Source organism: Mustela nigripes, chromosome 5 (genome assembly GCF_022355385.1).
Source record: "Mustela nigripes isolate SB6536 chromosome 5, MUSNIG.SB6536, whole genome shotgun sequence".
NCBI lineage: Eukaryota > Metazoa > Chordata > Mammalia > Carnivora > Mustelidae > Mustela > Mustela nigripes.
The window spans coordinates 128223356-128245511 of NC_081561.1; the positions used below are offsets into that span (position 1 = coordinate 128223356).

A 22156-nucleotide genomic window follows, 5' to 3' on the forward strand; every position below is an offset into this window, starting at 1 on the left:
CCAGGTGGTGGGTATTATGGAGGGCACGGATTGCATGGAGCACTGGGTGTGGTGCAAAAATAATGAAAATTAAAAAAAAAAAAAGAAAATAGAGGAATCTAGAATGATATTTCATATAAATATTTAACAGAACAAAACAAAACAAACAAACAAAACTGGTACAGCAGAACTAACAGCAAACAAAGGAGAATTTAAGGCAAAGGAAATTTCCAGGAATGAAGAGTGACATAATATATCCATGCAGAGAAATTTTCTTCCTGAGTCTACCATTTTCCATTTCCACCAGCAAAGCCGGAGTATTCTTCCCAAGAAGCCTTTCACTCTAGGGCGCTATCAACATCTTGTTTATAATTTGCTCAAGTAATAAGCAAAAGGAAAGGGAACGTTTTTGTGGCTTAATTTCAAAGCGCCCCTTGTCTGCAGCACAGCACCTGCCTACCTACCGCAGGACAGACCTGAGGTCTGGTGAAGGGTGTGGAGCTCCAGGCCCAGGGACTCAGGCCCCGCCCCTCCAGCGAGGGTAGTGGGGGACAGCCCGCCCCCACGCAGGGGTGGAGGAGTCGGGGACCCGCCCCCACGCAGCCATCCCACCCGCGGCCCCAGGCCCCGCGCTCTGCTTCTGCTTCTGCTCCGTATTAATTCTCAGCAGTTTATTTAATTTCTCTACAGCACAGTGTTTACTTTCTACACGATTGCCAGCAAAGCTGTTCCGGGCCCCGGGGCAGCAAACAGTCCCAATTGTCTACGACCCCCTCTGAAGAACCAATTGCCCTTCAGTTTCCGCACAAAGCTTTCATTAAAAACTCTTGAGTTGAATTAGGTGCGGTTATCAATTTCCTGGGGAATCTGATATATTTTCCGAGAAAACAAAGAGAAAGAAAAAAAGAAAGGCTTTCTATAAAATTTTGTGAAGACTTACTGAAACTGTTCATTAAAACTCTTTGAGTTTAAAATCATTTCTTAAAAGATTTTATCTATTTATTTGACAGAGATCACAAGTAGGTAGGGCGAGGGTGTGGGCGGGAAGCAGGCTCCCTGCCAAGCAGAGCGCCTGATTGGAGGCTGATCCCAGGACCCTGAGATCATGACCTGAGCCAAAGGCAGAGGCTTTAACCCACTGCGCCACCCAGGCGCCCCCGAGTTTACAATTATTTTTAAGTCACACTGCGCTCTCTGATCGAATTCTCAAAAACAATCCATTTGGGAAGGATCGTGGTCCCTATTACACTGGCAATGAAATGGAGCACCAGAGCAATTAAATGACTCAAATGGTGCCAAATGCTAATGAAAATAATAATAATAATAATAATTAACTAACTAACGTGAGAATGGGTGCTTCAAACGTTAATCACCGAGCTTCCAGAGGTAACCTCTAAGGCAGTACTGTTACTCATTCGATCAATGGCATGGTTAAGACTGAAAGTAGTAATTTCTCAATCAGCCTGGATCATTTAGGGTACTCTGTGTAATAAAGGCTTTAGGGGGAAAAAGCACACATCATGATTAATATGAGTGGAAATTTCAGACTCAATACACCCAGTCCTGTTCTGGAAAAATTCTTAAGCATCATTACAGCAACAAGCACATCAGCAAGGAGAAGCCAGCTGATCATTAATAATACTCGACCCAGGGAATAGGATTCCCTGCCAGACTTGGCTTTCTGGTTCTCCCACTTTTGCTGATGCTGCTGCTCTCACCTGATGCTTTAGAAATGTTTTTGATTTACAGCTGGCAACTAAAATTACCCAAGAGTTTTCAAAGCAGAACAAAAGCCCTATGCGTCTTTCTGTCACCCTCTCAGAGTCTGGCTTTTCCTTTTGGCCTGAGTAGCTGGAATCTACGGATGAATAAAAAGAAGAAAAATCACAGCTTCCCCTAGAAAACACCTCCTAACTGTATGAAACAGTTTTACATCATGAGGTGAAAATAACACAACAAAAACCCTTCTGGTTTCTAAAGTCGGTAGCAGAAGAAATGAGTGAAGAAGGCAAGACTCAAGGACAGACATGTGTGTGAGAGTTTTCTACTTGCTTTCCCCGCCAGGGCTACCTCCTCTTTACCACTGTCTGTACACATGCAGGAAAATGAAAACAGACCTTGCTTGTTGCAGGCCAGAAATGCAGTTTCCTTTTATCTGGCACCACATAGCTTCTAGAGGCCTGTTCCTAATGGAAGCAATCACTCACTGATGGGTTTCATTTCCGCTTTTTGTTTTAAAGCATTTGCCAAAACAAACAAACAAACAAACCAAAAAAACACCTAGGAAAGAATATCAGAATCTTTCAAAATCCTCCATATCGAATTTTTTAAAAAGATTTATTTATTTATTTTTTTGACAGACATCACAAGTAGGCAGAGAGGCAGGCAGAGAGAGAGAGGAAAAAGCAGGGTCCCTGCTGAGCAGAGAGCCAGACTCGGGGCTTGATCCCATGAACCTGGGATCATTTTTAAAGCAGCAAATATATACTTGGCAATTCTGGCCCAGATCGCTTTCGTGTTCTTTTTTTTTTTTTGTGGTAAAATATACATAACATAAAATTTACCATCTCAACCATTTTTAGGTGTCATTACTAATGTTTTTAATAAAAATAAGTAGCCTTAGGAATATTAAAAACATCCTTTAAAACATTTATCCTTTTTAGGTACTACTGTAAATATTTCTGCTGTCCCAGGAGCAGCATAAAAGATCTCATTAAAAGATCTCGTGCTTCATCCTCAGCATAAAACTTTGCCCACTGTGGCTCCTGCGGAGTTAAACAAACACAATTCCGGTGCATACCTGATTATTTGAAAACACATTTTCATAGGAAATGTGGCTTGGATGTATTTTATCCACGGGTCATTCTTCAAAGCCTTATTTTATCCTCACATTTACCAAATCTTTTGCTGAAATATTCTCCAAAAAAGCAGTCTCGACAAAGTCTATTCTTTGAAGGGTGAGGGCAGATAGGGCCAGGGAATAAAGAGCCTTAAGGAGGAGCAACAGGAGTCCCAACTGAACACAAAGAATCTGTAGCTAGCTGTCTGAATCACCAAGAGTTGACATATTAGAGAATCAAGCCTGTAATGTTCAGCTGTAAGGAAAAAAATTTTAAAAAAAACAAAACAAAACAAACAAACAAACAAACAAAAAAAACACAAAGAAACCCCCACAGGTCTCTGAAGGCAATAAGTGGCAAAAATAAAATAAAGTTCTGAAAAATGCTCCCACTTCAGTTTCTGTTTGAAGATCTTACCCCCCAAATCCTGTGTATGTTGCATTGAGTCTCCTAATCATTAAATGCTAGTTACTGTCAATGGCAGAACAAAATACAAATCAGTCGTTTATCACATGTTAGAAGAGCAGCAAAATTCTTTGAAGTGGTTCTTGAAGGAGCTCCTGCTGTCCAATTAAAGGGAGTTTAAAAAAAAAAAAATGGACGAGGAGCAAGAGGAGGAGGAGGAGTAAAAAAACACAATGAGGAAAAGCCCTTGTATTAAAGATCAGGCAGGCAACTCAAGTTTAAAATTGAATTCCATGTATGCTGTTTTTCAGAAACACCCATTCTGGCATGTTCTAAATCACATGTCATCTCTGGCTGAGAACAGGAAGGTAAAATAGGCCAAGCCTGGGAAGGGTTGGCAAACCAACACAGGCCAACTACACTCAGGAGAACTACCTAGTATTTGCCTACAGAATGCAATTGCCTCAGGTCTACACCAAAAATTTTGCTTTCAAGGAACACGGTTCAAAGACTGAGTTTCTTTTTGCTATCCATTCACAAGAAGACACTTGCAGAGATCTGACATCTTTCGACATAATTTTATCCGTTGCAACACACAGAATGTCCATTTCATTTTACAAAGTTCATTTTAATCAGACATAACGTATGTTCTGGCCTTCCAGAGCCTGGAGACTCAAGACAGTTGCTACAGCAGTGAGAAACACAATATGTGGGCGATCTCTTATCAAACAAAAACCTGGCCCCGATTTCTTTGTATTTGGGATCGGCATAAGTAGTTTGCTCCATCTGAACATTTTAAGTCGATTGCCAAATGAAAATGGGACTTTTGAGCCCCTGCCAGTAGTAGGCTTTTCACTTCCTTGCCCAGTCTTAGCCAAAACCCTAGCACTACCCAACAGCAACTGCGATCTACAAATCAACTTAAAGACCTCAATCTTTGCCAAAACTTTATGTCTACCGAGCTGACTCTATAAATAATGACGGGCGATCATCACGAAGTTTGAAACTGGATTCTCGACTGTCCAATACTGGGTTTGCATTTTTTTTTTTCCAAGTTCATGAGTCTGTTCACTTAATTTCATTATGCAATCAAATGAAAACTCTCACCTTGTGATGCCCAAATTCATTCAAAATGGTGCCCAGCTTTCTGGTGTTGCTATACGGGTTTTGGGCCGCCACAGCTGGGTGTGGGTCCCGCCAGTCAATGGACAAGCGGTGATACCAGAGGCGCCGACTCTTCAGAAGATGAGCCGACTTCACGCTAGGATCGAAACGATGAACTTCGCATCCACTGTTGGCTAAGCTAACCTCAAACTGTGTATCGTCACTCCCCAGCCTAGAAAGAAAGAGGATGGAAATCAGTAAGAACAAAGCAATACGAAGCAAAAGTGTTGGATTGACAAGACGATTCTCAGGCCAATTTTCTTACTCTTACCAAGCTTTCTCCTGTTTTAACACATGGCTAACTGCACACAGTCAATAAACCTTCTTCTATCACAAAAAGCATTAGCGCTAAGAGCTTCTGGGTATCAAGCAAGCAGAGACATCATCTGCTAAATGCAGACCAGCAAAGCACATGTTCAAACATGCAGAGGCATGCCAAATTAATTTTTTACAAAGATGTGAATCATAGCAGCAACGAAACAAGACGATCCAGTGATCTTAAGAGGCTTTCTCAGAAGACGTCAAAAATATGAGCGCTGGGATCCGTTCCCTTAGGGAGAGGTGCAGTTTGCTAATGAGGTACTTTGTCTCCATTCTAATGGCCACGATGCATGAGGCCTGACTTAAAGACAATAGCTGTTTCCTTAGAAATGGAATGCGTTTTAAAATAGTACAGCTTCCGGGGCGCCTGGGTGGCTCAATTGGTTAAGTGACCACCTTCGGCTCAGGTCATGATCCTGGAGTCCTGGGATCGAGTCCCACATCAGACTCCCTGTCTGCTTTTCCCACTGACCCCTCTCCTCTCATGCTCTCTCTCTCTCTCTCTCAAATAAATAAATAAAATCATTAAAAAAAAATAGTACAGCTTCCTGGTGGTGGGTATCGTGGAGGGCACATATCACAAGGAGCACTGGGTGTGGTGCATAAACAATGAATTTTGGAACACTGGGAAAAAAATTAAATAAAAAAAATAAAAATGAAAGCAGCAATTAGAACAATAATAGAGGAAATCAGCCCTGCCTTATGAGGACATTTAACATGTCAGAAGATGTCCTACAGGCAACTACCTATGGGTTTACCTTAACTGACCTCATACATCAAAGAGCTGAATAAATAAGGTGTGTTTGATGATAATAATGCTAAACAAAAAATAAAATAAAATAGTACAGCTAAAGAAAAGGCAACTCTATGCGGTTCTACTCAAGAAATAGAAGAGATACCTCACTTAAAGTCACATCAACAGGAGGAAGAAATTATGAATTAGCTGTACCTACGAACGCAGTATGTAACATATCATGCAGAACACTCATATAATTAACACATTTTTAATTTACTCTGTCATATTACTCAGACGTATTTGGTGGAGTTATATTCATCACTTTGATTAAAGCATCAGTTTGGATGAAAAAACATGAAATTAAATGAAAGAAGATTATTTTTTTAAATGGTGATTACAGCTTCTTTGCCTGAAATACTATATTTAGATGTGATTTAAGATACCAAAATCTCCCAGAGTATCTATAATACATCGACCGAACTTGAACCCCATGCAGAAATGCTTCGTTCTCTTAGACTTTACTGTCTCAGATTGTTTCATAATATGGAAACATACAAGCTCACTGGCTAACAATTATTTACCTGATTTTAGTTGACTAAAATAAGTCTTCGGCACAGAGGTCCTCCCCCTAGACATTCTGATTATACTTTTTCTTGCCTTGTTTTCTCTTCACTTCTACTCCACTGCTTTTCCCCTCACTGGATCCATGGCACGTTAACCTTCTGCTGTCCCTTACCTGTAATTCTCTCTACCCTTTTGGCTAGAAGATTTAGCACTCTTCTCACAAACACTACCATTCCCTTTACCCAAAAGATACTGTTTCCTAATTTTTATCTCTTATCGCACTCACCCAGATCAGCCCATTGTCATCTCTATCCTAGTGTCCCCCCAATTTTTCCATCATCTAATCCGGTGTGGCAGACTGACTTGCTGGCTCTAATTCTTCACCCTTCATCCATACCACTGCCATGCTCTGCTCATCATGGGCAGGGTGTCCCTTCCTGCCCCTTTTTTGGCAGGATTTTTTGGCTTGACCACATGATTTCCTTTTTGGAAGGAACTGACAGTATACCAGTCCTGAGCTCAGGCTCTAAGTACTTCTGTCCACTCTCTCATATCATGCTCATGATGAAAACTTGCTGTCTCAGGAAAACATAAGACATGAAACGTAGAGGTACCCCAGCCTCTGTGACACCACCAGCCTTCTGTGAAAAACAGAACTGCCCTTGGCCTACCACACCTTGATGGAAAGTCTCCCAGCTAAGCCCAACCTCAATCAACAGAAGCCCAGCTGATTTGGAAACATATAAGCCGTAATAAATAATGGTTTTAAAGCTACTGAAATTTAGAGTGATTTGTTATACAGCAATAGCTAACTTATAAACCTGCCATGCACTGTATGTCCAAGAATTGAATAAGAATGACAATACATTATTTAGTAGACAGATTTCTTTCTGTATAGATCAGAATATTGCCAAATTCACCTGGCCCAAGGAATTTTTCACTTAATTGTATATATTGAAACTTAGATGAGCAAACTAGTGTTTTATGGGTCATCTCATGAAAAATGGCAGTTTTGTAACTTTACTAAGAAAACACTGTATCAAGAAAGTCCTCACTAAATATAATTTGTATGTAAACTTTCTAGAGTAGAGAAATATGAATAATTTCTTTCTCTGAATTTTCGAAATAGTTTTCAAGGAAACATTCTCCACTCTAAACCATGTGTTTTAATCAAGACTTCAAAAAAATTTAAGAATTAAATTAAGCACATACACTTCTGTAACTAACATTTTTAGTAAGGCACTTTATTGTATATTGGTATGTTTTCAATTTAAACTAATTTTTATAATGAAAAAATAGCAATACTCATAGAAAGCATTCAAAGAAATAGATAGAATGAAAAGCTGAAGTGTTCTAGCCCTAGAAATTTTGACCACTAATTTCTAGAGATAATCACACTTAGCAATTTTTTGTGTATCCTTCCAGAAATTCTCTGCACATGTACAAATGTTCTCTACCAGAGACACCATAAGCACACACATACATATTTAAGTTCATCATCATATAGTGAGGAACTATTTTGTACAATACCCTAAATAACATGAAAATATTGAAATTTGTCATTTTGGGGTTAATTTATGTTACTTTTACTAAATAAAATACATTTAAGATGTAAGTGTACTAAATTGGAAAATAATAAACAGCGCTCACTGAATCAGGGTCTGTAATTCTTACTTTCATTTATTCAAATGGTACTTCTTCAAGTTTTTATTTAAATTCAACTTAGCTAACATGCAATGTAATATTCTGCTTATTTCTGAATCCCATGTGCTGTGCAATGAGATGATGGCTGACCGACAGATCTATAAAATGCTGCTCGAAGTGAGAGAAAACTAGAAAGGTAGGGTCTGGAATTCCCAGAATACATAGTACAGTATCCAACACAGCATAGGGCAGGCTATGTTTCACTGTCCTATTTGTGTATATAAATAAATATATATAAATAAATATATAATATAAATATATAAATATATATATTATATAAATAATATATAATATAATATAATATATCATATATTATATATAATATAAATATATATATATAAATAAATATATAAAGCACTTTAAGGGGCACTTGGGTGGCTCAGTCAGTCAAGCATCTGCTTTTGGCTCAGGTCATGATCCCAGGGTCCTGGGATCGAGCCCCATGTCAAGCCCCCCTGCTCATCAGGGAGTCTGCTTCTCCCTCTCCTTCTATCCCTTCTCCAGCTTGTGCTCTCTCTCTTGCTCACTCACTCTCTCTCTCTCTCAAATAAATACTTTTCAAAAAGCACTTTAATATGTTTAAGGCATTATACTAGACACCAGAGACAAATAGATAAATAAAATATAACCCTTGAGCTGAAGGTCACAAGTCTTAATGAAGAAAGATTTCTTAACAAATAACTATAGGAAAATAATGAAATAACCAAAACAAAACTATTAGTTACAGCAAAAATGTACTTGGTCTGTAAGAAAATCATTTTCTGCTCTTATTTAACTTGAAAGAGAATTCACTGTACAAAATTCTACTTTATAGGAATGTTCTACTTTATGTTTATTTCATGAAGCAAGAAATGTATCTCATAAGGCTCCTATCTCATGATCAAAGAGAGTTGTTCCACTCCCTGCCGCCACATCTGCATTCCAGGCAGCAGGGAAAAGTAGGAAGAGAATGAAGGTCACATCCTTTCCTCTTAGGGCATGGCTTAGACGTTGCACACAGCACATTCACTCGTATCTCACTGCTCAAAGCTAATCATATGGCCACTTGGAGCTTCAAGGAAGGCTAGGGAATGCAGTCTTTGGCAAGGTGCCACAAAACTCACTAGCTCTGTTACCAAAGGAAAAAGGAAAAATACATCCAAGAGAAGTAAAAACATATGTCCACACAAAAACATGTACATGAATGTTCACTGCAACATTATCACAAGAGCCCATAAGTGGAAACAACCCAAATAGCCATCAACTGATGAGTGAATAAATAAAATGTGGTATATCCATATAATGGAATATTATTCAGCCATTAAAAGGAATGAAGTAATGATACCTGTTACAAAATCGAACCTTGATGCTAAGTGAAAAAAGCCAGTCACAAAAGGCCACATGTTGTATGCTTCCATTTATATGAAATGTCCAGAAAAGGCCAATCTACAGACAGAAAGTAGATTAGTGGTTGCCTAGGATAAGGGGTGAAAAGTGGGAAAGGGGTTGGAGAGAAATTGGGAATGACTGCTACTGGGTTTGTGGCTTCCTCTTTGGGGTGACGAAAATGTTCTATATTTGACTGTAGTGACTGGAAACCATTGAAATGTATGTCTCAAATGAGCAAACTATATGGTATGGTATGTGAATTATAACTCAACAAAGTTGATACAGGACAGGTTTCTAACCAGATACAGGAAAGGTTTCTAACTATGACCACTGAGGCATAAGGATGCGAAGAAGTGACACAATTGGACAACGGTGTCCCCAAGACTTTCAATAACCCATTCTTCAACCCTGCAGGACCCAGAGAATCTGGCCAAATGGTGATCTATTATGAGCTCTAATAGATAATTAGATTATCTGTTATCTAATTATTGAGGTGATTATGAATAGATCTGTAAACTGGCAGCTACTAGAGGGGGGTGAATAGGTTTTTTGGAGCATAAATAACACAATAGTAGATAAAAAGATGTTATAATTATTAGTTTTGTTAAATAACATTTCATAAAATGCCACGATTTCATCTAAAACATGTATTCTCAGCAGGGATGATATCACCCCTAAGGGGGCAAAAACCCATTCTTGGGAGCCAAGAAAACCTCCCCTTTTTACATGGAAGGCACAGATACACACATTACACAAACAGATATACAAATTATCTATGCCATTCAAATTTCATGGGGCGGGAGGTGGTGATTAGGGAAGAAATTATCTAAAAGGACCCTTGGGTCCATGATTTTCTGATTCCTCATTCATCTACAGCAGAGCGCTGGCTGTGTTAATTGAACTCCTACAAGTTGAAAAGGTTTGGCTCTGGATCTCAGTCATTCCTCGTGAAATGCTCATGGCGCCAGGAAGTCCCCGCTTTCCCACCCAAGATACCGGTTGTTGCCTAACCACGTGTCATCTACCGAACATTCTTCTGTCTCGTGCGGAGAATTTATGCCTTGAAACCAAATGGTGCCACCTACCAGAGAACAAAAGAAGAGATTAAAAACATGGACTGGGGCGCCTGGGTGGCTCAGTGGGTTAAAGCCTCTGCTTTTCTCATGATCTCAGGGTCCTGGGAACGAGCCCCGCATTGGGCTCTCTGCCTCAGCAGGGAGCCTGCTTCCCCTCCCCGCCCCCACCCCGCCTGCCTCTCTGCCTACTTGTGATGTCTGTCAAATAAATAAATAAAATCTTTAAAAAATAAAAAATTAAAAAAAATAAAATAAAAAGACGGACTTAGGCACGATCCCTTCTCAAGTTCCCTCTTCCACTCTCACGTCTACCCCTGAAATAAGAGTCTTTGACAGGCAGGATAAAATAGGTGATTTTCCCCCACTGGCCTTAGCTATCACCCCCTCGCACCCCACCCGCACCCTCCCCTTCACACAGAAGAGGCTCAGGGCAGCCCCCAGCTGAAGAGGTCAGGCAGAAGACATGAGCACCGAAACCCACAGCCCCTCCTTCCTCTGCTCCTCCTCCTTCCGGGGACATAACCTGCCTGTACAGCACCTTCCCCTATCTTAACTGGTCTCTTCTACCCCCATTTCAAAGTTAAAAAGGATCCGATTTTAATTCTCAGCTGAGCTTCACCCAGAGTACACACACTCTCCCAGAGAAATGCTTTTACATTAGCTGCAGAAAAAAAAAAAAAAAAGAAAGAAAAAAAAAAAAGTCTGACTCCTCGTAAAGATGTTCCAGACTCCGAGACAAGGTGAACTTGATTCCTCCTCTAGTTCTTGGGATGGAGGAAAGGCATGTAGTCCTTGTCTTCTGGTCCTCTGTACTCAGATCCCTTTCCCCGTGTCTAGGAAGGCGACCCCTAGCGGTGGCTTTATCTGCCATCCTCGGTGTGCCAGGATGACATGGTCTTGCTCCTGCCACAGCCCAGGAGCCCAGAGCACAAACTGGCCTGGTGTGGGGACCCCGTGACCCACCTGCCCCCTGCCCTCCCTGCCATCTCACAACTGCCCCCCATCCTCCCAAACCTGAGAACCCAGGGCCCACATTCCCTGTTCTTGAGCCTCATTTCAGGACCACCACTTCTGGTCTGGGTCTCTGTCTTCCCTCAGCATCAACTGAAATGTCAGCGGGCCATTTACCTGCCTCCAGGCGAGCAATCCACCTGCGAAGGGGGCAGGCTTATCCAGACCCTGTCCTGAGTCACAGGGCAACCTCCTTGTTCATCCACAACCCAAAGCATCCTTCCTTTACCCATCGGAAATATTTTCTTTAATTTCCAGTCTTCAATGAAGCATTTTTCGGTTTTGAGTCAAAGTTGGCGCTTATCATCTAGTCACGTCTGTTCTCTGAAGAATTCAACTATCCCTATCTGCTCTTTAGAAAGCTGAGTTTGAACAGTGAGCATTTCAATGGAAGTAAGAAACTACCTTTTTACATGAAGTCATCTGAAATCTTAGAGCAGGATTCTCTTATCAAATGGCTCTGAAGTATTAGAAAGCAAAAAAGGAATTTTAAAGCTCTCTCCCCTCAACAGCTTTCCCAGTTCTCATTTTACTCAGGGATATGCTTTAAATGAGATTATTCCAGGGTGTAAAATAATATGTAAAATATAAAGGCAGTTCAGAGCAAGAAAACAGGACCAAGCTGAGCTCTCCAATTTGCATGTGGTACTATGAAATTATTTTTATGACCTACTTTTATACATTTTTAACATGATAGAAAATAAAGTCTACTGTCAAAACTCCCATTCTTTCTACAAGCTAGAAGCAAAGCTGGTAGGCTCCCTTCTGTTCTAATGGCTGAGGAACTAATTTCCTAAACCTTTGCCTCCTGGTTTAAATCACAGCATAACCAGCGTCTCTCCCTAGTCTCCTTATCTGGTGCAATCATTTATGTTGCAAACATGTATTGAGTGCCTACTGTGTGTACAAAGCCCCCCTGATACAGACTTCATTGAAGCCATAGAAAAACATTTCCACTATCCTGAAACTCTTACCTGAAACTTTCATTTTTACAAAAAGTCCACAATGACTGCAACTAACAATTCTTGTTTGGTAGAGTTTGACATCGATGGTGATCCTCTGGGCACATACACAAATGTAGGCCCAACCCCCGCCCAACCCCATCATCTAGGATTCACACTGACAGTTGTCATTCACGTGCCTGAATGTGAATCACAGAAGTGCTGAAATCTATCAGTGAAAAGAAAGCACAAGACACCTGTTAAGGTCCCCAGCACTTCTGTAATGGACGTCAGCGGTCCTGCCTAAGAACCTCATCACACAGCTTCCACAGAGAGTCTGTGGAATAGGGTGTCCCCAATAAAAATAACTCTTTTCTGCCTTTTTTGTTTTCTGAGACACATATTTGTAAGTTCAGGTCTGGATGTGAGTACTGCTGTAATTGGTGAAATAGTCTCATTACTTTCTATTTGTCCTTTTATAGAAAACTCTCCAAATCCATTTGTGTATTTAGGTCACTTTCGGCCTGAATACAGGAATATTAATATTTCCCACAGTTCTGACAAAATCACAATGTTTTCACAAGAATTCCCTTTTCTTTCTTTTTTTTAATGTAAAGTACACATGGATTTACCATGGGCACAAAACATAAAAATCCAACAGTGGAATCATTCATCTTGGGTCACTCATCCTAAGTATGTATAGAATTTCCAATATGCCTGCTGTTCCTTCTCTTCTTAATTCTTAATATTTTCTTTGTAATAAGGACGTTGTAATTCTAGCTGGAAATCATTGGCTTCACCAAGAGGACCATCCTCATCATGCTGAAAATTGAAGTTGCCCACTTACCAACTAAGTGTAGGTCATGGGAGAGAAAATGGCCCCAGCCACTTCTGGTGACCCGCAAGGGCAGTGCTCACAGTTACATGACAGCCAACGGGGTCTGAAACGCTGGCAGGAGGCAAAGCCCAGCACCTGTTGACCGTGCGTAACTTTATGTTGCCGAAAAAGCCTTCGCCACTCGCAGGAGTGTTTTGTGTTCTTCTGCTATAAAAGGCACTTACCCTAAAGAGTAGAGGCGGCATTGCTTGTTGCGGATTTGATGCACTAAGCCAAACCTGTCATCAAGACAGACTGACCAGGGCTTCTTTGCAGGGCTGGCGTCAGTAGCTAGGCTGTCTGTGCTCATGTGATTGCATGCAATCTGTAAGGATTGGAAATCAATATGAATAACTGAAAGCGATGGATGATAAATGGTAGGTAGGGAGTTATGCTCCCCCAGTCCCTGAAAGCTGTAACAGGAGAGTTATGTCCTTCTCCACTGCTAACTACTCCTCTCCTTGGGGAAACACAAGACTGCACCAGATATTCAGAGGAACTCCAAATATTGGATTAGAAGAAGCCTTGTGGAGACTATAGGTAGGTTCAAAGGGAAGTTAAGGACTACTGTAGCTATATAGCACAGAGTACACAAGACAGACCAAGTCAGGAGCAAAGGTGGCAGAGAGGAAGGGTCTGGGAAGGCTTTGCAGAGGTGTGTTAGCCTTGGAGGATGAACAGAAGTTGACCAAGAAGCTGAGATCAAGAAAAGCATTCCAGACAAGGAGAACGGTGCTGGCAAAACACAGAGGTCTGTAACCCACAGTGTTCTCACAGGAAGTTGTGAAATACGATTGTGGGCACAGGTCTCAGAAGGATATAGATTATCAATTCCTTGTCTCAGGCAGATAAGCTGGGACCACCATGGTCCAGAAAGATAGCATGCACTATCCCAGGTAAACAGCTGATCAAGGGTCAAGTGAGATCCATTTGTCGTCCCTGCTCCCCAAACCGTATTCTTCATGAAACACTATACTAATGAGTTTCCTCCTAGGGGAGAAGAGCAAGAGCCCCACGCAGGAAGGAAGCTCTGCCTGAGCTCACCAAAGCACTTCTTTTAGCTCATCTATCAAAATTAGATAAGGAAATCAAAGGGAACATGTATCTAAATCAAGCAGAAGCAAGTCTCTGATTTCAAATGCATATAAAACAAATATACTGTATAATAAGGAATTCTGTGTTTAAGGCTGGCACAGTGTGCATGATGGAGTTTGCTGGAACCAAAGGAAGCAGGTTCTGTGGCCAAGATATTCTTCTGGGGCCCATATGACGTTACAAGCATCAGTTTTCCCCTGAACCCCTCCGAACGCCCATCATCACCATCGCGCTCCATGAATCGGGCAGCAGCTCTGGCTGTCACATCATGGACAACAGAGCACTGCATGAGCCAAGGATGTTCTTGGGCTCCTCGCTCTGATTCACTGGAAAACAGAACAGCAACTTATTTTCTTCTGAAGAAGATACTCTAAGTTTGCCCAATTCTTTTATTTAATGGAGCTTCCAAAATTCTAATCTGAAAAGCTTATATATACATAGCCTATTCAATGCACGCGGCATCTCCCTGATCTTGCCGTCACCTAGGGCTGCTGACCTGACAAAATCATCCGGCACTATTTATCAGAGATAAAGGAGAGAGTCCATTGCTAGGAATTGGACATTTTAGAGGGAAGCTTGAAATGTGAAACCCTGTAGATGTATTCTTTTCTCTCAACTGAGGTCTTATCACTCTTTAAAGGGAAAAAATAGTAACAGTGGAATCAAATCTTCTCTCAAGTAACTATTACAGAATACGTTGATTAAGTGGGTGCATCAACATGTTAATGTGTACAATTCATTTCCTTCTGTTCTCCCACAGATAAGTGGAAATTATGCCTCCGCCTGCCCACTGCCTAGGCCCCACTCACCCAGCAAGGGAGGAAGAACTGCTAATCTAATTAATCAACGTTCAATGTGTTCACTGGGCCCCTCTTACTAGTGGGCGGGTTACAGTGCCTTAAACGTCGGCACTGTCCCTCTGCTACATGCTCTGCCCCCCATACACAGCCAGTTGGGCAGCTCTATAGGTCCCCAGAGCACAGCCAGACCTCCTAAGCCTGTCCCATTTGTTCTAGGGCAGCCTCCTAGAGTACTTTCATCAAAGCGGCTTGATGATTCCCGTTTCTTTGTGTGTACTCTTCCCTAAGAACCTTCTTAATCAGAACAGGGTATGGACACTTACAGGTTCTTGTTCCCAACTGCCTCCTAACCCCACTGACACTGGTAGTGTCAGTGAAGGTGAAGTCTCACCTTTCCCGCTGTGTTTCCCAAGGTGTGGTCCACCTACATCCTGCTGGACCCAGGAGGTACTTGAAAATCCAGAGTTCTGAGTCCCACTATGGATCGGTAAAGTCCGAATCCTTGAGTAGAGGCCTGGGAACATGCATTTTAATACACTCCTCCAAGCCATGCTTCTGCTGGTGGTCCTGGGAGTTTATAGACGCCCTTGTGTAAAGCCCCACTGAAATGGTCCAGCCCAGCCTCACCTGTGCCTTAGCCAACTCAGGGAGGAGGCTACACTTGGGCCAGTGCTTTTAAAAAGAAAACAGCAACCCCTCCAAACCTACTCCCAGCAAGCCAGCAAGGCGGGCAATGACACTTAAGGCAAGTCCTCCAGAAACCAGATAAATAATAAGGGTCAAGGTTCGGGGCTTTGAGGTTCAGCAGCCCTTCCTTTCAATGTTGGGGAGGAGAGTTTCATTCTATTAAAGGTGACACTTCAAGCGTTTCTTCTTCCACGGATTTCATCTTGCACAGATATATCCCTGTTGGAAAGACATTCTTCTCCGTTCAGTCTCTCTGCTAATGTTGACCTTTCCTCTCCGAGCTCAAAAATGTAACACAGGAGTGTTTTCCATTTTGGCCATTTATTAACCATCTCACCTGAAGACATTGGCTTTTGAAAACAACCAGGAGGAATCGGTAAAATTCAGCTCCTAAAAATTAATTAAATATTGATTTTTCAAACGTTCTCGTTAAGATTTATGGCCAGGGCTTCAATAAACTCTTGCAAGCAAAATCATCGAGGCCAGTAACTCCTAGCTAAGCTCCAACTCCAGTAACTTATGTTCTTTCCTTCTAATTCCCCTTGTAATTTTAGCAAATTAGGCCTGCACAAAGGATAAGAGACTCCAGGAAAAAATAGTTTCTGAAATGCATTTTAGTTATTTAACTTAAAGGGATTCATTTATTTTTTTTAAGATTATTTATTTCCTTAGTTGGATTTTTTTTTTTAAATCTCTCCATTCAATGTGGGGTTCGAACTCACAACCTCAAGATCGAGAGTCACATGTTCCACCAACTGAGCCAGCCAGGCACCCCTTAAAGGGACTAGTTTACTCTCCTTTCAACTGGTATCCCAAAAGATAGAACAGACTATCTGGCAATGCCCAAGTAGAATCTGGCAAAGGTAGCCCTTCAAATTTGGGAACTTCTGGCGGAATCACTTCAGTGATCAACTGTATGTATATGCAATACCATTATTTTGAAAAGCAAAATTTAAGGAAAGAGTGGTATTTTTGTTGCTTTTATCCCAGGGTGTACGTGTGTAGCAGTAAATATAATAGATATGATTGTTATAAAGTTGTAAAGTTTGCATCTCCAGGACTTGGATTTTTATGTTATTCTCACAAATAGACAGATGGGTAGATGGTTAGATGGATGGATGGATGGATGGATGGACGGACAGATGATAGCTAGACAAATAGATAATGTTTTAAAATCTATTTTTTCTTTTTAAAAACAGCAACTGTTGCTTAATTTTGTGCTGCAAGGCCTGCTTCCTAGAGGCATATGGTTTGGGGGTGGCCAACAAAAGCTGGATCTGGAGCCTTCCCTTAGAACAGAGTACTGTGTTTATGATTTAACCATTTCTTGTTAGCAGCAGCATCTCCTCGACTCCAGAACTCAGAGATGTCCTTCTGGTCTTTGACATTAGAAAACGATACCTAATTAAACTGGGGTCGATGTTGTGCACATGGCACCAAACATCTCGTCCTCTGGTGTTTCCTTGAAACTTCAGGTCCCCAGGTGTCTTGTGCCACCAGGGCCACTGCAATGTGCAAGTCCACGGGGTGCCATCACATTGCAGTCTGATGTCACGCTGTCCCCCGCCCTGTGCTTCTATTTCCAAGCTCCCCTGCCCGGGGAAGCTCCCCCAGCCTTCCCCTCAGCCCATCAGAGAACACACAACCCTCGTGCACCCTAGGTGGTCGGCCAGTAAGTGGGGGTATGCGATTCGGTTTGCCCACCCTAGTCACTACTGGCCACCGAACAGGGGTTTACAAATACCTGCTGACTTCAGGAATGAATGCATCAGTGACAAACACAGCAAATGCTGGGCCTTGCTGTGCAAGCTTGAACACAGATTTGAGGGAGATTTTTTTTTCTTTAATTTTAAAAAGCAGCATAAGAGGATGGGGGTGGAATTTGCTTTAAGACCTTCAGAGGGTTTTTTCCTCCCTGGCCCGTTATGACTCACGACTGCTAACTGTGGAAATTTGGGGGAACAGTGACTCTAATATTCTTCCAGTTTTGTAGGCTTTCGTTGTCAAGAGGAGTCTTAACAAAGCCTAAGCCCCAAAACAGCCCAAAAAACCCCAAAACAAAACAAACAAACAAACAAAAAACAACCCTCTGCTTTATGTAGAGAGGGGGAGGGAACGCTGTTTAGCAAAATATCCTGATAAAGAATGAGCTCCTGTCATCTCTGATGAGCTCCCACCTGCTGGCTTCCCAGGGACGTAGAAGTCCAGAACATAGGACCCCACCTGGGCAAAACAACCCCTAATTGCAAAACCACTGTGAGATCTAGAACTTTATCTCAGTTTCTCTGGAGGATGAAAATCCTTCTAGTGCGCTCCAACACCCAGATCTTTTTTGTTATGCTCATCAAGCTGAATAATGCATCCATTTAACTACCTTCCCAACTAGTTCTCAGCTGCTTGAGGTCAGAGACTGTATTCCCAGGGCCTGGCACGAAGTAGGTGCTCAAAAACACTTAGTCAATAACGATCTTTTGCTACTGCTACTCTTGGCAGACTATAAGCTCAGAGAACTGGGAGAAACCTAAGAAATAATTTAATAACTCTCCTCCTTTTCAAGATCAGAACAGTGAGAGCCAGAGAAGCAAAATAAATTGCCCAGGGTCACATCAGGCTACCTTGTAGGATATTTTTCTTTTCCCTTCAAAATTTTTCTCCTCTCGACGTGGAACTCATGGGAAAAATCCAAGAGGGGCTTGAAATAACCCTTTCATGCCTTTTATAAGTTATAGAACATTAACCTGAAATACATATAAAATGGGATTTGGAGACTTTTACTTGGTCACTTCATTTGGGGGGTGGCAGGTCCACAGTTCTCAAATCCAACTCATAAAGTTAACACCTTGCATTTTTCTCTGGTGCCTTAAGGGCTTCTTAAAGTCAAAGACTTCATGTCCTTCCTGTAGAAACCAAACCATAAAATTAAAATTTCAACATTTTAATTAAGCCTATTAAAGTCCACCAAATGAATTTGCAGCAGCAAAATAAGATGAAATTATGTAAAGCATGGGGATCAAATTTATCATCCTACATAACTGATGATTAATTCAACAAGCTTTTACTTCCATGTCTAGGTGACAGATATTAAGATCCAATTGTCTGACTGCATTACATGAAAAATGGGACTTTCTTTTACTCGTAAAGTAGCCTTCTAAAGATGTAGAAACATGTTCTTTCCACAGATGAAAAATGGGCTCTGCTGCCAGGAAGGTGTTGGGGAACCAGTGGGATGCCCAGAACCAGTGGGCCGAAGGGACATCAACAGAGCCCAGGACCTCCAGGGCTACACCAGGCCCCCAGGGGACCTTCCCATGGGACCGAGGCCCGTTCCAGGCAGTGCGAGTTCCTAATTTCCTAACACCTCTCAGCTCAGCTCAGCTCAGCTCAGGGCGAAGTATCCCCTGGGCCTTGATCTTCTCTAGTGTGTCTCTGTCCCCAGGATCAGGCTACTTGAGGACCGAATAGCCTGCTTTGCTTGTCAAGAGCCTTAGACTCTGCTGAGTGGACAGTCCCTTTCCTTGCTGGGGGCACGGACTCAGCCCTGGCTGGCGCTGCCACAGGGTGTTAAATGACCACGGTAAAGGCCGATGCTCCCTCAGGATTTTCCGTCCCCTGAGAACTGAGAGCGTTTGAACAGGAGAGCTTCTCAGCCTGCCTCATCTCCTGGGCTCTCTGGCCTAGCGGGGCTCGGTCTGCCAAGCACCTGTGGGAGCAAAGCGAAAAGGCAGATTCCTCCAAATACAAAATGGAACATGAGCCTCCGGATGATGGGTTTGTTTTGTGACACACTTGACTGCCTACTCACGGGCATGAATCTTTTGCTTCGAATGCCTTTGCAGAGCAGTTGCCAGAAGTGGATCTTTAAAACACATCGGAATGAATCATTAAAGCATTTCAAGACGAGGACAGCCCTGGAAGGCAGAAGATGCTGAGGCGAATGGAAGGCATCTTATCTGCCTCTGAGTAAGTGGTAAGTTTAAGTGGCAAAGCCTCAAAGACTCTGTCCCTACCGAGTCCCGCCCAGGGGTCCCCGGGAGATTCCCCAGCCCCTCGCTGATCCAACTCCTTTTTAAAGGGGGCTGCTCGGTATCTTTCCGTGTTTCCCAACCCGTCTGCACCCGGAATACAACCTGAGGGGTGCTGATGTAGCTCAGGAACCTCAAGACCTCTTCTTCCAGGGACTGAGCAGGGCCCGCCCACGGCTGCAGATCTATGTGCCACCGGGGACCCTGCGAAAGACAGAAAACAGGCCCATGTGTGAAGGGTGGCGGCGCTCGGGGTGGGGGTGACAAGGACACAGGATATCAGTGCAGCTGTGCGGTCGCTTCTGCCAAATGATCTCGTCTGAGCACAGGCAGAGGGCACCCCGGTTGGAGCTGCTGTCATTAAGGTCATGTCACACAAGGAAGCAAACAGGGCCCGAGAAAGCCCAGCTACTGGGTTGAGCAAAAGACTGCAAAAGCCTGGGGACATCTGACTTCTGATTCAGAGCAAACTCCGCTTGACCCCATCAGGCTCTCCCCACTGGGGCTTTTGTAGGTCACAGAGCCACTCCCCATCTCTAGGAAAACCCCCTTTGTGGTAGCTGAGCACCCTGCCGTTCCTTAGACTTAAGGAATCCTCACTGATCTCCTACAGGCTGCCGCTTTCTCGGCGGTGGGCCTCCTGGTCTTGCGACCTGTGCCATCTTCGAGGGGCCGCCGCCGGGCTCAGTGCTCTGCAGACACTGTCTGGAAATTCTTTAATAATTTCGAACAAGGAGCATCACATTTTCATTTTGCACTGAACCCCTACAAATGATATAGCCAGTGTGCCCTGAGGGGCACCTTTTCTGGGTACACAGCCTTTTCTTATAGACATTGTTTTGTTCTGTGAAGGTTGAGCGGCAGAGACTCTAATCACAGAAAGCCTGAGAACATTAATATATCTTCCCAGTTAACACCGTCCCCCACCCCCCGCCCTACTTTTTTTCCTTCTCTGAAGTAGATGCTGGTCACCATTTGATCAAACAATACAGAGCATCGGTCACTCTGTCCCAAACAGTGGTCGCACAGATACAAACAAGACCTGGGCTGTCCCACAAAGGGCGGTCTGGTAACTTGGACAGGGAAATGCTGAGACACTAGGGAAAGCAATTCTTTTCAGGAAATTATCTAATTATGAAATCAGACCTTATAAGCACATTTAAATACAAATACCTCCCAGTTTGGTCTGGTCACCTTCTTCTCACATCACATGGGGGAGCCCCTTGCCCAGTGGCCACAAGACTGTGTTTTGGGCAAATGTGTCTAGGCCTGGGGTTTAAAACTCCCCATGTTCTCATCCTGTAGCCACTCCTAAGTGTCTCCCAGCATCTGGCCCTCAAAGTCAGGGAGCAGTAAACTCTTTCTCTAAGCAAAGGGAAACAGCAAGCACTTTAGGCTTTTGCAGGCCATACAGTTTCTGTTGCAATTCCTCGCCTCCTGCTGTCGCTCAGAGCAGCTCCAGACAGTGAGTAAACCAACGGTCATGGCTGTGTTCCAGTAAATCTCCATTTACAGAAAAAGGTTGCAGGCAGGATCTGGCCTGCACGGCTGTAGTTTGCTGACCCCTGCTATATTTGATTCTAATTTAGAGGCAGGCTGGCCTAGAAGAGAGTGTTTACTTGAAATAATGCAAGAGAGACGGAGGAGGCTAGCTAGTGAGCCAGCTTTGTCATCTGGGTGACTTAGGCAAATACCAGTCCGAGTTCTCGCATGATACAGTGGGCTCCTTCCTGCTGGCTGATTTGAGAAGAATTTAATAGAAAAACTATTTATAAAGGCGTGGGCAGGGTTTAAGGAAACCAGTAAGGAACAATGGAACACCCATGGCTGGTAGCCCCAAGGAGCCCTCACAAACCCTCAGACTGAAGGAACAAGGAGGAAGAGGAATGTGTGGAACCCAGAGGGGGACACTGTATGGAGAAGGCATTCAAGAAAGGAATAAAGCTAACCCTGGCACATCGAGTCCTATCACATACCCACACTAACTGTCAAAGGCAAGAGAAGGCAGAGTAGAGGGAGGCTATGGTCGGTCAGCCTCTGGGGGTGCAGGAGAGGAGAAGAAGGGTGGAGAGGATCTGGAGAGGCAAAGAGAAGGTCTCCAGCATCGCTTCCTTTGGAAAGAGGCCAAGAGACTTGAGCATGGGTCATTCATTCATTCAGTGGACACTCATGCCTCGTGCCATGTTCCGGGTTACAATTTAACACAGGATAATTTAATTTAATTGCTTTAACCCAATAAATGCAATGCAGTTCTGGAGGGGTCTGACAGATATCTCTAGAGGGTAAAAGGGGTCACTAAGACATGAAGGACCCAAGTATAACCCCAACACAAATGCCCAAATGCAGACTGTAGCAAGCAGTCTCCACCGCAAGAAGCCCAAAGGCTTCATTAAAGAGACACCTGGGTGCCTGGGTGGCTCAGTTGGTTAAGTGACTGCCTTCAGCCCAGGTCATGATCCTGAAGTCTCAGGATCAAGTCCTGCATCGGGCTTCTCCCTCTGCTTCTCCCTCTGACCCTCCCCCCATCATGCTCTCTCTCTGTCTCTCTCTCTCAAATAAATAAAAT

At 43.0% G+C, this 22156-nt stretch overlaps 1 protein-coding gene across 1 annotated transcript in view; it reads right to left on the reverse strand.

Annotated features, from left to right (window-relative positions):
- The window catches only part of METTL24 (methyltransferase like 24), a 98053-nt gene that overhangs the window by 44211 nt on the left and 31686 nt on the right, over positions 1-22156 (reverse strand). The window contains exons 2-4 of the mRNA XM_059401203.1: positions 19696-19794; positions 13172-13311; positions 4332-4560 (exon numbers count right to left, since the gene is read on the reverse strand). Of these exons, the coding sequence (XP_059257186.1) occupies positions 4332-4560; positions 13172-13311; positions 19696-19794 (468 nt within the window). The remainder of the gene's footprint in view (positions 1-4331; positions 4561-13171; positions 13312-19695; positions 19795-22156) is intronic.